At 40.1% G+C, this 15,279-nt stretch overlaps 1 protein-coding gene across 1 annotated transcript in view; it reads left to right on the top strand.

Moving 5' to 3' along the window:
- Positions 1 to 1,486: 1,486 nt before the first annotated feature.
- Positions 1,487 to 15,279, top strand: part of LOC114158861 (uncharacterized) — a 70,503-nt gene continuing 56,710 nt past the window's right edge. The window contains exons 1-10 of the mRNA XM_028040751.1: positions 1,487 to 1,587; positions 1,710 to 1,880; positions 2,882 to 2,926; positions 3,044 to 3,184; positions 3,306 to 3,476; positions 4,857 to 4,901; positions 5,019 to 5,159; positions 5,282 to 5,452; positions 6,465 to 6,506; positions 6,623 to 6,763. Of these exons, the coding sequence (XP_027896552.1) occupies positions 1,545 to 1,587; positions 1,710 to 1,880; positions 2,882 to 2,926; positions 3,044 to 3,184; positions 3,306 to 3,476; positions 4,857 to 4,901; positions 5,019 to 5,159; positions 5,282 to 5,452; positions 6,465 to 6,506; positions 6,623 to 6,763 (1,111 nt within the window). The 5' untranslated portion in view covers positions 1,487 to 1,544. The remainder of the gene's footprint in view (positions 1,588 to 1,709; positions 1,881 to 2,881; positions 2,927 to 3,043; positions 3,185 to 3,305; positions 3,477 to 4,856; positions 4,902 to 5,018; positions 5,160 to 5,281; positions 5,453 to 6,464; positions 6,507 to 6,622; positions 6,764 to 15,279) is intronic.

The raw sequence follows: 15,279 nt of genomic DNA, 5'->3' as shown, positions 1-15,279 counted from the left end.
AAAAACATTCTGAGATCATTTTTAATACATTTCCCAAATGTGGAGAGGAATGCCTGTTGTTCTCTTTCAACCTTGTGTGTTTATGGTTGTTTTCTCTGTCATAGACTGGCTTCCTGTCCAGTATTGTCTCTTACTTATTAATGGACAGAGGAACAAATGGTGCCTTTTCCTACTTGTAGCAAATAATTTTTTATTAAAAATCACTTATATAATTGAAATCTTTCTCAATACCATCCTTTATCATCATTTCATTGTTTCTCTGAATAATTATTCTTATACTTTGATTTACACGTCTTTAATGTCCAATGAAAATATGTTTCTGCATCAGTACCTCTTATATTTCACTGTTAGATAAGCACATACAGTACAGACCAAAGGTTTGGACACACCTTCTAATTCAATGGGTTTTCTTTATTGCCATGACTATGTATAAGGCAAGAAATCCCACTTATTAACCTGACAGGACAGGTTGACCTATGAAGTGAAAACCATTTCAGGTGACGACCTGTTGAAGCTCATCAAGAAAATGCAGAGTGTGTGCAAAGCAGTAATCACAGCAAAAGGTTGCTACTTTGAAGAAACTAGAATATAAGGGGTATTTTCAGTTGTTTTTACACTTTTTTGTTTAGTGCGTATTTCCACATGTGTTATTCGTAGTTTTGATGCCTTCAGTGTGAATCTACAATGTCAATAGTCATGAAAATAAAGGAAACTCATTGAATTAAAAAGGTGTGTCCAAACTTTTGGTCTGTACTGTACATTTAAAAATAGCGCCACCTGCTTTTAAAGTATTGCAATGAAATTGGATAAAACAAATACCTGCAGGATAAAAGCATAGGCTTCAACTAATTTATCACTTAGCTTAAAAGCCAGATGGAAAAACCAGCAGGGTTTGCTAACTGTGTTAAAAAAGGCTAACAAGATGGAGCAATTTGAGCTAATTGCATTGTTTTATTTCTCAGTTTTGATTTTTTAACATTGTTCAGCTACAGTATATTTATGTTGTTGACTGATGTAAAGGCATACAAACAATAACTGGTGCCAAAAGCAGGTGGTAATGTGTGGCAGCCATATTGAATGTTGAAAATTGGCTTGCTACCTGTTGGTTTTTAAGTTTCACTTCAATAGATATTTACAACTTGGAAAGTTGAAACTCAGGTTATTGATGGGAGGCCTTGTTCTACTGAAGCTAACTGAGAGTGAGAGCAAAACCATTTTCCTCAGGAATGTCAGAGAATGGATTTGTGTCAAGCACTTACTCCTTTTCTGTCTTCATCTTTACAGACTTTACTGCATGTCCAATCATCACAACAACTCCACAACCAACAAGTAAGACTGAAAGCATGGTTCATGTTGATCAGTCACTCAACAGTACATAGTTGAAAGGGTTACATTGGTAATCATCTTTTTGTTCTTCATTTCTTCTTTCATTTGTGCCTCTACAGGTCCACCAGTCTTCCATCAGTACCTGCTTTCCATTGAGCTGAAACTCCACAGATGTTACAGTTGTAGAAAAGCTGAGGAACATCAACAACACCATCAGCATGAACAGGAACTTACGAATCTCTGATGTTAACATTACTACAGGTAGAGCTAAACAGTTTTCAGTGGATTCTGAGGTTTTAACAGAGACATTTGAACCAATTTCAATAAAACAAATTGCTGCATCTTGTGAAACTGATGAAATATTTCCTTTGTTTTGTCTGCAGTCTGCTCTCCAATCAGTGGTGATTACCAGTGCAGATGTGAGGATCAGTATCGTTTTCCATGTGACCAGTGTGTAACATATGGATCATGTGACAACATCACTGGTGACACATGTGGATGCATCAGAGGCATTCCTGCTGGTGGACAGTACTGCCAGGCTGAGGATCAATACAGTGAGTTTATCTGGAGAGTTTGTTGGGTTGACATTTTAGGGTAAATCTTTCTGTATCATGTAATGTCCATGAATCAAGAAACAACTGGTCAGAATTGTACAAAAAAACATTCTGAGATCAATTTTAATACATTTCCCAAATGTGGAGAGGAATGCCTGTTGTTCTCTTTCAACCTTGTGTGTTTATGGTTGTTTTCTCTGTCATAGACTGGCTTCCTGTCCAGTATTGTCTCTTACTTATTAATGGACAGAGGAACAAATGGTGCCTTTTCCTACCTGTAGCAAATAATTTTTTATTAAAAATCACTTATATAATTGAAATCTTTCTCAATACCATCCTTTATCATCATTTCATTGTTTCTCTGAATAATTATTCTTATACTTTGATTTACTCGACTTTAATGTCCAGTCAAAATACATTTCTGCATCAGTACCTCTTATATTTCACCATTCGATAAGCATACACATTTAAAAATAGCGCCACCTGCTTTTAAAGTATTGCAATAAAATTGGATAAAACAAATACCTGTAGGATAAAAGCATAGGCTTCAACTAATTTATCACTTAGCTTAAAAGCCAGATGGAAAACCAGCAGGGTTTGCTAACTGTGTCAAACAAGGCTAACAAGATGGAGCAATTTAAGCTAATTGCATTGTTTTTTCTCTCAGTTCTGATTTTTTAACATTGTTCAGATATGTTAATATTTTGACTGACTTAAAGGCATACAAACAATTACTGATGCCAATAGCAGGTGGTTATGTGTGGCAGCCATATTGGATATTGAAAATTGGTTTGCTACCTGTTGGTTTTTAAGTTTCAATTCTGACAATGAATGCTTTTCAGTAAATATTTATAACTTGGAACGTTGAAACTCAGGTTATTGATGGGAGGCCTTGTTCTACTGAAGCTAACTGAGAGTGAGAGCAAAACCATTTTCCTCAGGAATGTCAGAGAATGGATTTGTGTCAAGCACTTACTCCTTTTCTGTCTTCATCTTTACAGACTTTACTGCATGTCCAATCATCACAACAACTCCACAACCAACAAGTAAGACTGAAAGCATGGTTCATGTTGCTCAGTCACTCAACAGTACATAGTTGAAAGGGTTACATTGGTAATCATCCTTTTTGTTCTTCATTTCTTCTTTCATTTGTGCCTCTACAGGTCCACCAGTCTTCCATCAGTACCTGCTTTCCATTGAGCTGAACTCCACAGATGTTACAGTTGTAGAAAAGCTGAGGAACATCAACAACACCATCAGCATGAACAGGAACTTACGAATCTCTGATGTTAACATTACTACAGGTAGAGCTAAACAGTTTCAGTGGATTCTGAGGTTTTAACAGAGACATTTGAACCAATTTCAATAAAACAAATTGCTGCATCTTGTGAAACTGATGAAATATTTCCTTTGTTTTGTCTGCAGTCTGCTCTCCAATCAGTGGTGATTACCAGTGCAGATGTGAGGATCAATATCGTTTTCCATGTGACCAGTGTGTAACATATGGATCATGTGACAACATCAGTGGTGACACATGTGGATGCATCAGAGGCATTCCTGCTGGTGGACAGTACTGCCAGGCTGAGGATCAATACAGTGAGTTTATCTGGAGAGTTTGTTGGGTTGACATTTTAGGGTAAATCTTTCTGTATCATGTAATGTCCATGAATCAAGAAACAACTGGTCAGAATTGTACAAAAAAACATTCTGAGATCATTTTAATACATTTCCCAAATGTGGAGAGGAATGCCTGTTGTTCTCTTTCAACCTTGTGTGTTTATGGTTGTTTTCTCTGTCATAGACTGGCTTCCTGTCCAGTATTGTCTCTTACTTATTAATGGACAGAGGAACAAATGGTGCCTTTTCCTACCTGTAGCAAATAATTTTTTATTAAAAATCACTTATATAATTGAAATCTTTCTCAATACCATCCTTTATCATCATTTCATTGTTTCTCTGAATAATTATTCTTATACTTTGATTTACACGTCTTTAATGTCCAATGAAAATATGTTTCTGCATCAGTACCTCTTATATTTCACTGTTAGATAAGCACATACAGTACAGACCAAAGGTTTGGACACACCTTCTAATTCAATGGGTTTTCTTTATTGCCATGACTATGTATAAGGCAAGAAATCCCACTTATTAACCTGACAGGGACAGGTTGACCTATGAAGTGAAAACCATTTCAGGTGACGACCTCTTGAAGCTCATCAAGAAAATGCAGAGTGTGTGCAAAGCAGTAATCACAGCAAAAGGTTGCTACTTTGAAGAAACTAGAATATAAGGGGTATTTTCAGTTGTTTTTACACTTTTTTGTTTAGTGCATATTTCCACATGTGTTATTCGTAGTTTTGATGCCTTCAGTGTGAATCTACAATGTCAATAGTCATGAAAATAAAGGAAAGTCATTGAATTAAAAAGGTGTGTCCAAACTTTTGGTCTGTACTGTACATTTAAAAATAGCGCCACCTGCTTTTAAAGTATTGCAATGAAATTGGATAAAACAAATACCTGCAGGATAAAAGCATAGGCTTCAACTAATTTATCACTTAGCTTAAAAGCCAGATGGAAAAACCAGCAGGGTTTGCTAACTGTGTTAAAAAAGGCTAACAAGATGGAGCAATTTGAGCTAATTGCATTGTTTTATTTCTCAGTTTTGATTTTTTAACATTGTTCAGCTACAGTATGTTTATGTTGTTGACTGATGTAAAGGCATACAAACAATAACTGGTGCCAAAAGCAGGTGGTAATGTGTGGCAGCCATATTGAATGTTGAAAATTGGCTTGCTACCTGTTGGTTTTTAAGTTTCACTTCAATAGATATTTACAACTTGGAAAGTTGAAACTCAGGTTATTGATGGGAGGCCTTGTTCTACTGAAGCTAACTGAGAGTGAGAGCAAAACCATTTTCCTCAGGAATGTCAGAGAATGGATTTGTGTCAAGCACTTACTCCTTTTCTCCTTTTCCAGACTTTACTGCATGTCCAATCATCACAACAAATCCACAACCAACAAGTAAGACTGAAAGCATGGTTCATGTTGCTCAGTCACTCAACAGTACATAGTTGAAAGGGTTACATTGGTAATCATCCTTTTTGTTCTTCATTTCTTCTTTCATTTGTGCCTCTACAGGTCCACCAGTCTTCCATCAGTACCTGCTTTCCATTGAGCTGAACTCCACAGATGTTACAGTTGTAGAAAAGCTGAGGAACATCAACAACACCATCAGCATGAACAGTAACTTACGAATCTCTGATGTTAACATTACTACAGGTAGAGCTAAACAGTTTTCAGTGGATTCTGAGGTTTTAACAGAGACATTTGAACCAATTTCAATAAAACAAATTGCTGCATCTAGTGAAACTGATGAAATATTTCCTTTGTGTTGTCTGCAGTCTGCTCTCCAATCAGTGGTGATTACCAGTGCAGATGTGAGGATCAATATCGTTTTCCATGTGACCAGTGTGTAACATATGGATCATGTGACAACATCACTGGTGACACATGTGGATGCATCAGAGGCATTCCTGCTGGTGGACAGTACTGCCAGGCTGAGGATCAATACAGTGAGTTTATCTGGAGAGTTTGTTGGGTTGACATTTTAGGGTAAATCTTTCTGTATCATGTAATGTCCATGAATCAAGAAACAACAGGTCAGACTTGCATGAAACAAAGTACAAAGAGATCATTTTTATACATTTAACATCATTGAGAAAAATCTAATCTTTAAATATTTGAAGAAATAAAGTTCTTGGATCCTGACTGTTGTCTGCATTTTTTCTTGAAGCTTGGTCTGTGTCTGATGGTTTAAACTCTCATAGACTGGTTTGCTGTCTAGTACCATCAAACTTATTGAAAATTTAGCTTCTTTAATGCATTTGAATTCTTCCTAAATACCATTCTTTATCATCTTTTCATTTTTTCATAGCAAATGAGCACTTTTAGTTCTTTAGGTAACAGGAACTTAATGCCAAATCAAACTAAATTTCTGCATCAGTATCTGATATTTACGGTTAGATACGTTTATACATCTATTAACAACACCACCTGCTATTAAAGTGTTGCAATATTATTGGATAATACAAATACTTGTAGGATTAAAGGACAGGCTTCAACTAATTAAACAGCTAGCCTTAAAGCCAGATGGAAAACTAGCAGGTTGTTCTAACTATAGTGACCAACTAACCAGAAGAAGCAATTTAAGCTAATAGAATTGTTTATTTCTGATTGTACATTAATTTAGCACAGTTATGTGAATATATTTGACTTATTTAATGGCATACAAATAACATATGCCAAAAACACATAACTGCAATTTTTGCAGTCATTATGTATGGCAGCCATATTGGATTTAGAAAATGAGTTAAATCGGCTACCTGTGACTTTTTAGATGGAATTCTGACATTGAATGCTTTTCAATAAATATTTATAACATGGAACGTTGAAACTCAGGTTATTGATGGGAGGCCTTGTTCTACTGGAGCTAACTGAGAGTGAGAGCAAAACCATTTTCCTCAGGAATGTCAGAGAATGGATTTGTGTCAAGCACTTACTCCTTTTCTGTCTTCATCTTTACAGACTTTACTGCATGTCCAATCACAACAAATCCACAACCAACAAGTAAGACTGAAAGCAAGGTTCATGTTGATCAGTCACTCAACAGTACATAGTTGAAAGGGTTACATTGGTAATCATCTTTTTGTTCTTCATTTCTTCTTTCATTTGTGCCTCTACAGGTCCACCAGTCTTCCATCAGTACCTGCTTTCCATTGAGCTGAACTCCACAGATGTTACAGTTGTAGAAAAGCTGAGGAACATCAACAACACCATCAGCATGAACAGGAACTTACGAATCTCTGATGTTAACATTACTACAGGTAGGGCTAAACAGGATTCAGTGGATTCTGAGGTTTTAACAGAGACTTTTGAACCAATTTCAATAAAACAAATTGCTGCATCTTGTGAAACTGATGAAATATTTCCTTTGTTTTGTCTGCAGTCTGCTCTCCAATCAGTGGTGATTACCAGTGCAGATGTGAGGATCAATATCGTTTTCCATGTGACCAGTGTGTAACATATGGATCATGTGACAACATCAGTGGTGACACATGTGGATGCATCAGAGGCATTCCTGCTGGTGGACAGTACTGCCAGGCTGAGGATCAATACAGTGAGTTTATCTGGAGAGTTTGTTGGGTTGACATTTTAGGGTAAATCGTTCTGTATCATGTAATGTCCATGAATCAAGAAACAACTGGTCAGAATTGTACAAAAAAACATTCTGAGATCATTTTAATACATTTCCCAAATGTGGAGAGGAATGCCTGTTGTTCTCTTTCAACCTTGTGTGTTTATGGTTGTTTTCTCTGTCATAGACTGGCTTCCTGTCCAGTATTGTCTCTTACTTATTAATGGACAGAGGAACAAATGGTGCCTTTTCTTACCTGAAGCAAATGATTTTTTTAAAATTAAAAGTCACTTATATAATTGAAATCTTTCTCAATACCATCCTTTATCATCATTTCATTGTTTCTCTGAATAATTCTTCTTATACTTTGATTTACTTGACTTTAATGTCCAATCAAAATACATTTCTGCATCAGTACTTCTTATATTTCACCATTAGATAAGCATACACATTTAAAAATAGCGCCACCTGCTTTTCAAGTATTACAATGAAATTGGATAAAACAAATACCTGTAGGATAAAAGCATAGGCTTCAACTAATTTATCACTTAGCTTAAAAGCCAGATGGAAAACCAGCAGGGTTTGCTAACTGTGTTTAACAAGGCTAACAAGATGGAGCAATTTAAGCTAATTGCATTGTTTTTTCTCTCAGTTCTGATTTTTTAACATTTCACAGATATGTTAATATTTTTGACTGACTTAAAGGCATACAAACAATTACTGATGCCAAAAGCAGGTGGTTATATGTGGCAGCCATATTGGATATTGAAAATTGGTTTGCTACCTGTTGGTTTTTAAGTTTCAATTCTGACAATGAATGCTTTTCAGTAAATATTTATAACTTGGAAAGTTGAAACTCATGTTATTGATGGGAGGCCTTGTTCTACTGGAGCTAACTGAGAGTGAGAGCAAAACCATTTTCCTCAGGAATGTCAGAGAATGGATTTGTGTCAAGCACTTACTCCTTTTCTGTCTTCATCTTTACAGACTTTACTGCATGTCCAATCACCACAACAACTCCACAACCAACAAGTAAGACTGAAAGCATGGTTCATGTTGATCAGTCACTCAACAGTACATAGTTGAAAGGGTTACATTGATATTCATCCTTTTTGTTCTTTATTTCATCTTTCATTTGTGCCTTTACAGATCCACCAGTCAGCTTTAAGAAGACCTTTGTTAAAAACAAAAGAATTAAGATTAGAGCAGTTGTTTCTTTTAAATTAGAAACACTGTTTTATAATGATTGCTGTATTGTCCCTAGCTAGAACAAGATATCTTGAGTCACCTTCATGTCATTCATACATCCAGTCAAGCTATCTTGGTAAACTCTTCACATTATTAAATTAGCTGTGTGGTTAGTTCAAATACTTTTTCTCCATTAGGTTCAACATCCAGTGCCACAAACGGAACAACACATGTGACAAGTACATAAGGAATTATCCAAGTCACTTGCTCTGCATCTCCCAGTGAAATGTAGGCTGCAGATGTAGGAGATTTTGTTAGTTAAGATAAAGCAGCTAAAAAAGTAAACTATATCTCCATATGATGGGAGTGTGGACCTAAATATTTTCAACAGAATAGAGATCATTTTATGTGATTCAAAGGATAACACAGAATTTAAAAATCTGAGGCACATTATTCTACTTTTTTTTTTAAAAAAAAATCTCATTCTATGTCATTATCCTGCCATCATGTTGCAACTCTGACATTTCAGAGACAAATGGTCACAAGAACAACCCAATAAGACATTTCTGATTTAAATGTAGTCATTAAACAAAGATCATGGCGACAGTTGTGAATTCTCAGAAAATACACCAGAGAATTTAAGAGGAGAAAAAATCTTTGGAATTTAGAATTTATTTTCAATGTAACATAAAGGTATTGATGAATGACTGCTCATCTACTTTTAGCATTTCCTTGTATTTGTCTGTTTTATGCAATCAGTGGACTTCAGTTCAACAAATGATGCATCAAACTTGTCTAAGCTGTTAATTTTTCAGGTGCAACTGTGACCATCCAGACCACAAACCCTGCCCCCACAACTACCACCTCTGCCCCCACAACTACCACCGCTGCCCCCACAACTACCACCACTCCCCCCACAACTACCACTGCTGCCCCCACAACTACTACGGCTTCCCCCACAACTACCACCGCTGCCCCCACAACTACCACCGCTGCCCCCACAACTACTACGGCTGCCCCCACAACTACCACCGCTGCCCCCACGACTACCACCGCTGCCCCAACGACTACCACCGCTGCTCCCACGACTACTACCGCTGCCCCAATGACTACTACCACCGCTGCCCCCACGACTATGACCGCTGCCCCCACGACTACTACCGCTGCCCCAATGACGACTACCACTGCTGCCCCCACGACTACTACCGCTGCCCCAATGACGACTACCACCGCTGCCCCCACAACTACCACCGCTGCCCCCACAACTACTACCGCTGCCCCCACAACTACCACCGCTGCTCCCACGACTACTACCGCTGCCCCAATGACTACTACCACCGCTACCCCCACGACTACTACCGCTGCCCCCACGACTACTACCACTGCCCCAATGACGACTACCACCGCTGCCCCCACGACTACCACCGCTGCCCCCACGACTACCACCGCTGCCCCCACGACTACAACCGCTGCCCCCACGACTACCACCGCTCCCCCCACGACTACCACCGCTGCCCCCACAACTACCACCGCTGCCCCCACAACTACTACCGCTGCCCCCACAACTACCACCGCTGCTCCCACGACTACTACCGCTGCCCCAATGACTACTACCACCGCTACCCCCACGACTACTACCGCTGCCCCCACGACTACTACCACTGCCCCAATGACGACTACCACCGCTGCCCCCACGACTACCACCGCTGCCCCCACGACTACAACCGCTGCCCCCACGACTACCACCGCTCCCCCCCACGACTACCACCGCTGCCCCCACGACTACAACCGCTGCCCCCACGACTACCACCGCTGCCCCAACGACTACCACCGCTGTCCCCACGACTACCACCGCTCCCACCACGACTACCACCGCTGCCCCAACGACTACCACCGCTGCCCCAACGACTACCACCGCTGCCCCAACGACTACCACCGCTGTTCCCACGACTACCACCGCTGCCCCCATGACTACCCCTACGACTACCACCGCTGCCCCCACGACTACCACCGCTGCCCCAACGACTACCACCGCTGCCTCCATGGCTACCACCCCTGCCCCCACGACTACCACCGTTGCCCCCACGACTACCACCGCTGCACCCTCGACTACCACCCATGCCCCCACGACTACCACCGCTGCCCCCATGACTAATACCACCGCTGCCCCCACGACTAATACCACTGCTGCCCCCACAACTACCACCGCTGCCCCCACAACTACCTCCACTGCCCCCACAACTAATACCACCACTGCCCCCACAACTACCCCCGCTGCCCCCACAACTAATACCACTGCAGTCCCCACAACTAATACCACCGCTGCCCCCACAACTACCCTGACAACTAATACCACTGCTGTCCCCACAACTACCACTGCTGCCCCCACAACTACAATTGCTCCCCCCACTACTACAATTGCTGCCCCCACAACTAATACCACTGCTGCCCCCACAACTAATACCACTGCTGTCCCCACAACTAATACTACCGCTGCCCCCACAACTACCACCGCTGCCCCCACAACTAATACCACCGCTGCCCCCACCACTACCACCGCTGCCCCCACAACTAATACCACCGCTGCTCCCACAACTAATACCACCGCTGCCCCCGCAACTACCACCGCTGCCCCCACAACTACCACCGCTGCCCCCACAACTAATACCACCGCTGCCCCCACATCTACCACCACTGCCCCCACAACTAATACCACCGCTGCCCCCACCACTACCACCGCTGCCCCCACAACTAATGCCACCGCTGCCCCCACAACTACCACCGCTGCCCCCAGAACTAATACCACCGCTGCCCCCACCACTACCACCGCTGCCCCCACAACTAATACCACCGCTGCCCCCACAACTACCACCGCTGCCCCCACTACTACCACCGCTCCCCCCATAACTAATACCACCGCTGCCCCCACCACCACCGCTGCCCCCACAACTAATACCACCGCTGCCCCCACAACCACTACCACCGCTGCCCCCACAACTAATACCACCGCTGCCCCCACAACCCACTACCACCGCTGCCCCCACAACTACCACCGCTCCCCCCATAACCATCACCGCTCCCCCCACAACTACCACCGTTGCCCCCATAACTACCACTGCTGCCCCCACAACTACCACCGCTACCCCAACAACTACCACCGCTGCCCCCACAACTACCACAGCTACCCCAACAACTACCACCGCTACCCCAACAACTACCACCGCTGCCCCCACAACTACCACCGCTACCCCAACAACTACCACCGCTGCCCCCACAACTACCACCGCTACCCCCACAACTACCACCGCTACCCCCACAACTACAATCTCTCCCCCGACGACTACCACCGCTGCCTCCACAACTACTACCCCCACAACTACTACCACTGCTGCAGGTAATGATAAATTTAAAAATTACTTTTAAACATATCATGAAGGCTATCATTTAGATTATTCATGCTGTGCCATTAGTGTGAATTGAGATTTTTACAATTTAAATTTACTACTGTATATTCTTTTGAATATATTTTGTACGACAGGTGTCGAAAGTTCAATCTGGAGGCAATTTGCAGCCCTTGGAATGATTCTTGTGATGATGTAATGTTACAAATGTGTTCAAACACGCAGATAGTTGTATCCAGATGGAGACTTTTTTCCCCATTTATCAAAAAATTTAATCTTCTCACAAAAACGTTAGAAATAGCACAAAGTTTCGATCTTTTAATAACTACGTTTTCTGCTTTTTCTTTCATTTCATGGTTGATTGGACCACAACTGTCCATTGACTTAAGCTCTGAAGCAGACTTTGGTGCACTCAAATCTGCTTTTAATTATATTCTTAAACTTTTAAATAAAGAGTGACATATCATATTTTTACTACTAAGGATTGACCATGTCTTTTTCAGTAATAATAAATTAGTAACGATATTGCTGTTCTTTCAATATTGGAAACATGTGGAACCCTTTTGAAGCTTTTGTTCAACAATAATTTACACAGTCCTTTACTACAAAAATCAGACCATCTTCATTATTTAATTAAAATATTTCAGACTTGGTTTATTAAGTAGAAACAAATTCTCAAAACTTTTTGTGATTTTTTTTTTTTTTAAAGTTAAATTTTTGGCCTGTGAGCACTCTTGAGCTGATTTTGGCCCATTTTACTAAACGTTTTACACTTGTGGAGTAGAAGCAGGAATGTGTTTGCTTGTTTAAAGCTTGACACACACATTGTTATTTGTGAAATTAAGCCATACTTGTTTTGTCACACAGTGCAATGTCAAAATCATAAAATTTTTAGGTGTATGCATACACTGCAAGAACAGAGAAATTCTAACTTGCTTTGTCAGACGTCATCATTGGTTTTGAGGAAACTGAACTTGTCCACAGACCAGCTATTACTGCTTACAGTCTGATAGTTTCTAGTGAGTTTTTCATGATGATCATAGATTTTCTGTATGACGGCCACCAGGCACTGTCTGGTTTCATAAGGAGCTCAGTAGGCAAGATGCTATCTCAATTTGTTTTGTACACTGTCAAATCTACGAACTTGTATATGTATATTTTTTCACCTAATGAGGGTGTTTGATGCTTGGAGAGTGAATACTGTCTATTTATAGAATCTGTGTTTCACGTGTAATATTTGTTTTGAGAAACCCTGAAAGTAAAATTATCCATCTTATTTCAAACAAACAGCAATAGACATGTCGGTTGAATTGAAGATGGATTTTATAGAGCAGTACAACAATCCAGACAGTCCTGAATCCAAAACCCTTTCAAGAAGTATCACTGTATTGGTAAGTATTTTATATTTCAGTAACAGGTTTTAGGTGTCCTTTAATGTTGATATAATTAATCAGATTTTTTTTCTTGTGCAGCTTGAGCAGCAGTATCGCAAACTGGATGGCTTCTTTAGTGTTTCTGTGACAAAATTCAGGTATATATGTTTCTTCATTAAAAGTAAATGTTAAGTCAGTAGTCTTAATGTGTGTTTCAATACAATGTTATTGGTTTCCTTTTCCCTGGAGGAAAGGAAGTGTTGTTACAGATTTTACTGTCAAGGTCAAATCTGGATCACTTGATGCGACTGCACTGAATTCAGTCAATTCAAATCTCCCGGCAGCATTGATATCAATTGCTCCTGTTATTGGCTCAGTGACTGCAAAGTACTACAGTAAGTCTAAAATACCTAGAAATATATTCAAAGAAAAGGAAAAAAGTAACTGACCTGATTTTCTCTTAAAGGTTCAACTCAACTTGGGTCAGATGTAAATAAGTTCATTTATACTGGTAAAACCATGACACTGACATGTGACCCTACCGAGGCCAAAATGGGAAACACTAAGAATCCTGTATGGAAATTTAACAATGTTGTAATCGGGTCACATCGGCACAAACCGTTTATTTCTGGAAGTCAGTTCAAGCTGGCAGTGGAAAAGGTTATTCTTGGTGATGCTGGTAAGTTAAAAACAAATTTACAAAGTTAAAAATAATTACTAAAATGTGAAATTTAAATATTACAGTGTATCCTTTATTCAAGTATGCGTCTTGAGAGCTCAATTCTTTACGTCAGTTTTCATCGCAATGACAGAAAACCAACCCATGTTCCAGTTTGGTCAGTAGAATATTTAGAGCAGTTGTCCATTTAAAGCTCTTTATTTGTTATACAGAATCTAAATGGAGCACTATTTTCCACTCAGTCCACAAAGGTCAAAATGCAACCAAAGGTCATGTTTTAATGCCCAATCCAGCTGACAGTTGTTTTTCCCATCCAGAAAAATTCCAAAAAATGACTGGATCCAAATATCACACAGAACAAGGAAGGTTTCCAGTTATTTTGTAACAGATGAAAGTGAATAATTTCAAAACATGAGAAGATTACCTGTGCTTGTCTTGTGTTGTAAAACTTCTTAATTAAGCTGTGTAGAGGAGAGAGACTCATTTCTGAGTCAGTCAGTCCAGAAGGTTGTCGAGTTTTCTGAAGAGAGAAGAGAATTGGGGAGGCAAGCACCAAATCCTATTCTGACATCCAAGCAAACTAGTAGCATGAACAGAATCTAAACCAAATACTGGGCCAGGAAGCAATAATCACCACATTGTCCAATAAAGAATTGGAACAATCCAAAAACAGGTGAAACTAGGGTAAGACAACTTGGTTAGAAGTCCAGCACAAGCACTTCAAACACTCTGTAACCGATCTATAGGTTTTTGTAAAACCGATGAAAAGTGAATTACAGGAGACCAGATGTTAAGAAATGAATAACAATTTGGTGCTCCAAGGAATTATTAGATAAAAAAAGTAACAATATTTATGCAAACAACAGAAAACAGATGGCAGGTCAGAACTCGACTCATTTAGATTAGATTTTAAGAACAAAGGACCCTTGTCTAAAGACTACAATATACATATTTTAGTAAGGAAATGTTACTTTTACAGTCAAGCCACATTCACCCAGCCTCTTACTAATATGTTCACAACCAAACACAGATGTGCCCAAAAGCACATCGTGTGGCAGGTAATCAAACCCACAACCTTCCAGTTGCAAGCAAACCACTCTCCTTTGAGTTATAGTTACACCGTATAATCAAAACGAGTTAGTTATTAGCATCAACATGATCAAGTATTCATGCAATTCTTCTGCTTGGACTTCATTAAATCAATAAACACTCTGATGAATTTTTAACTACAGGAAATTATGAATGCTCAGTGCAAGGAGACAATATTACTTTCATCCAAGACAGAAATGTGGGAACAAATGAGATCAGATCAGCTCCTAATGTGCGAGTCCAGCAAACAATGTTGGCGAAATGCCAGGAGGGACAAAAAGAACCAGTCGTCTGCTGTGTGCAGTCCCCTTATACTGTCAGGTGGTATGATGGTTCAACGCTTTTAACTTCAGGTAAGTATGAAACAAATGTGCTGTATATTGCTCAGCTGATCAGTGTAGCTCAGAGTTCTTCATAAACATTTTAAATGTCCACAGTTGCCGGTGCAGATACAGGCTGCATCAAGTATGAATAT

Source organism: Xiphophorus couchianus, chromosome 15 (assembly GCF_001444195.1).
Source record: "Xiphophorus couchianus chromosome 15, X_couchianus-1.0, whole genome shotgun sequence".
Taxonomy (NCBI): domain Eukaryota; kingdom Metazoa; phylum Chordata; class Actinopteri; order Cyprinodontiformes; family Poeciliidae; genus Xiphophorus; species Xiphophorus couchianus.
This window is presented reverse-complemented; position numbering and strand designations above follow the sequence as displayed.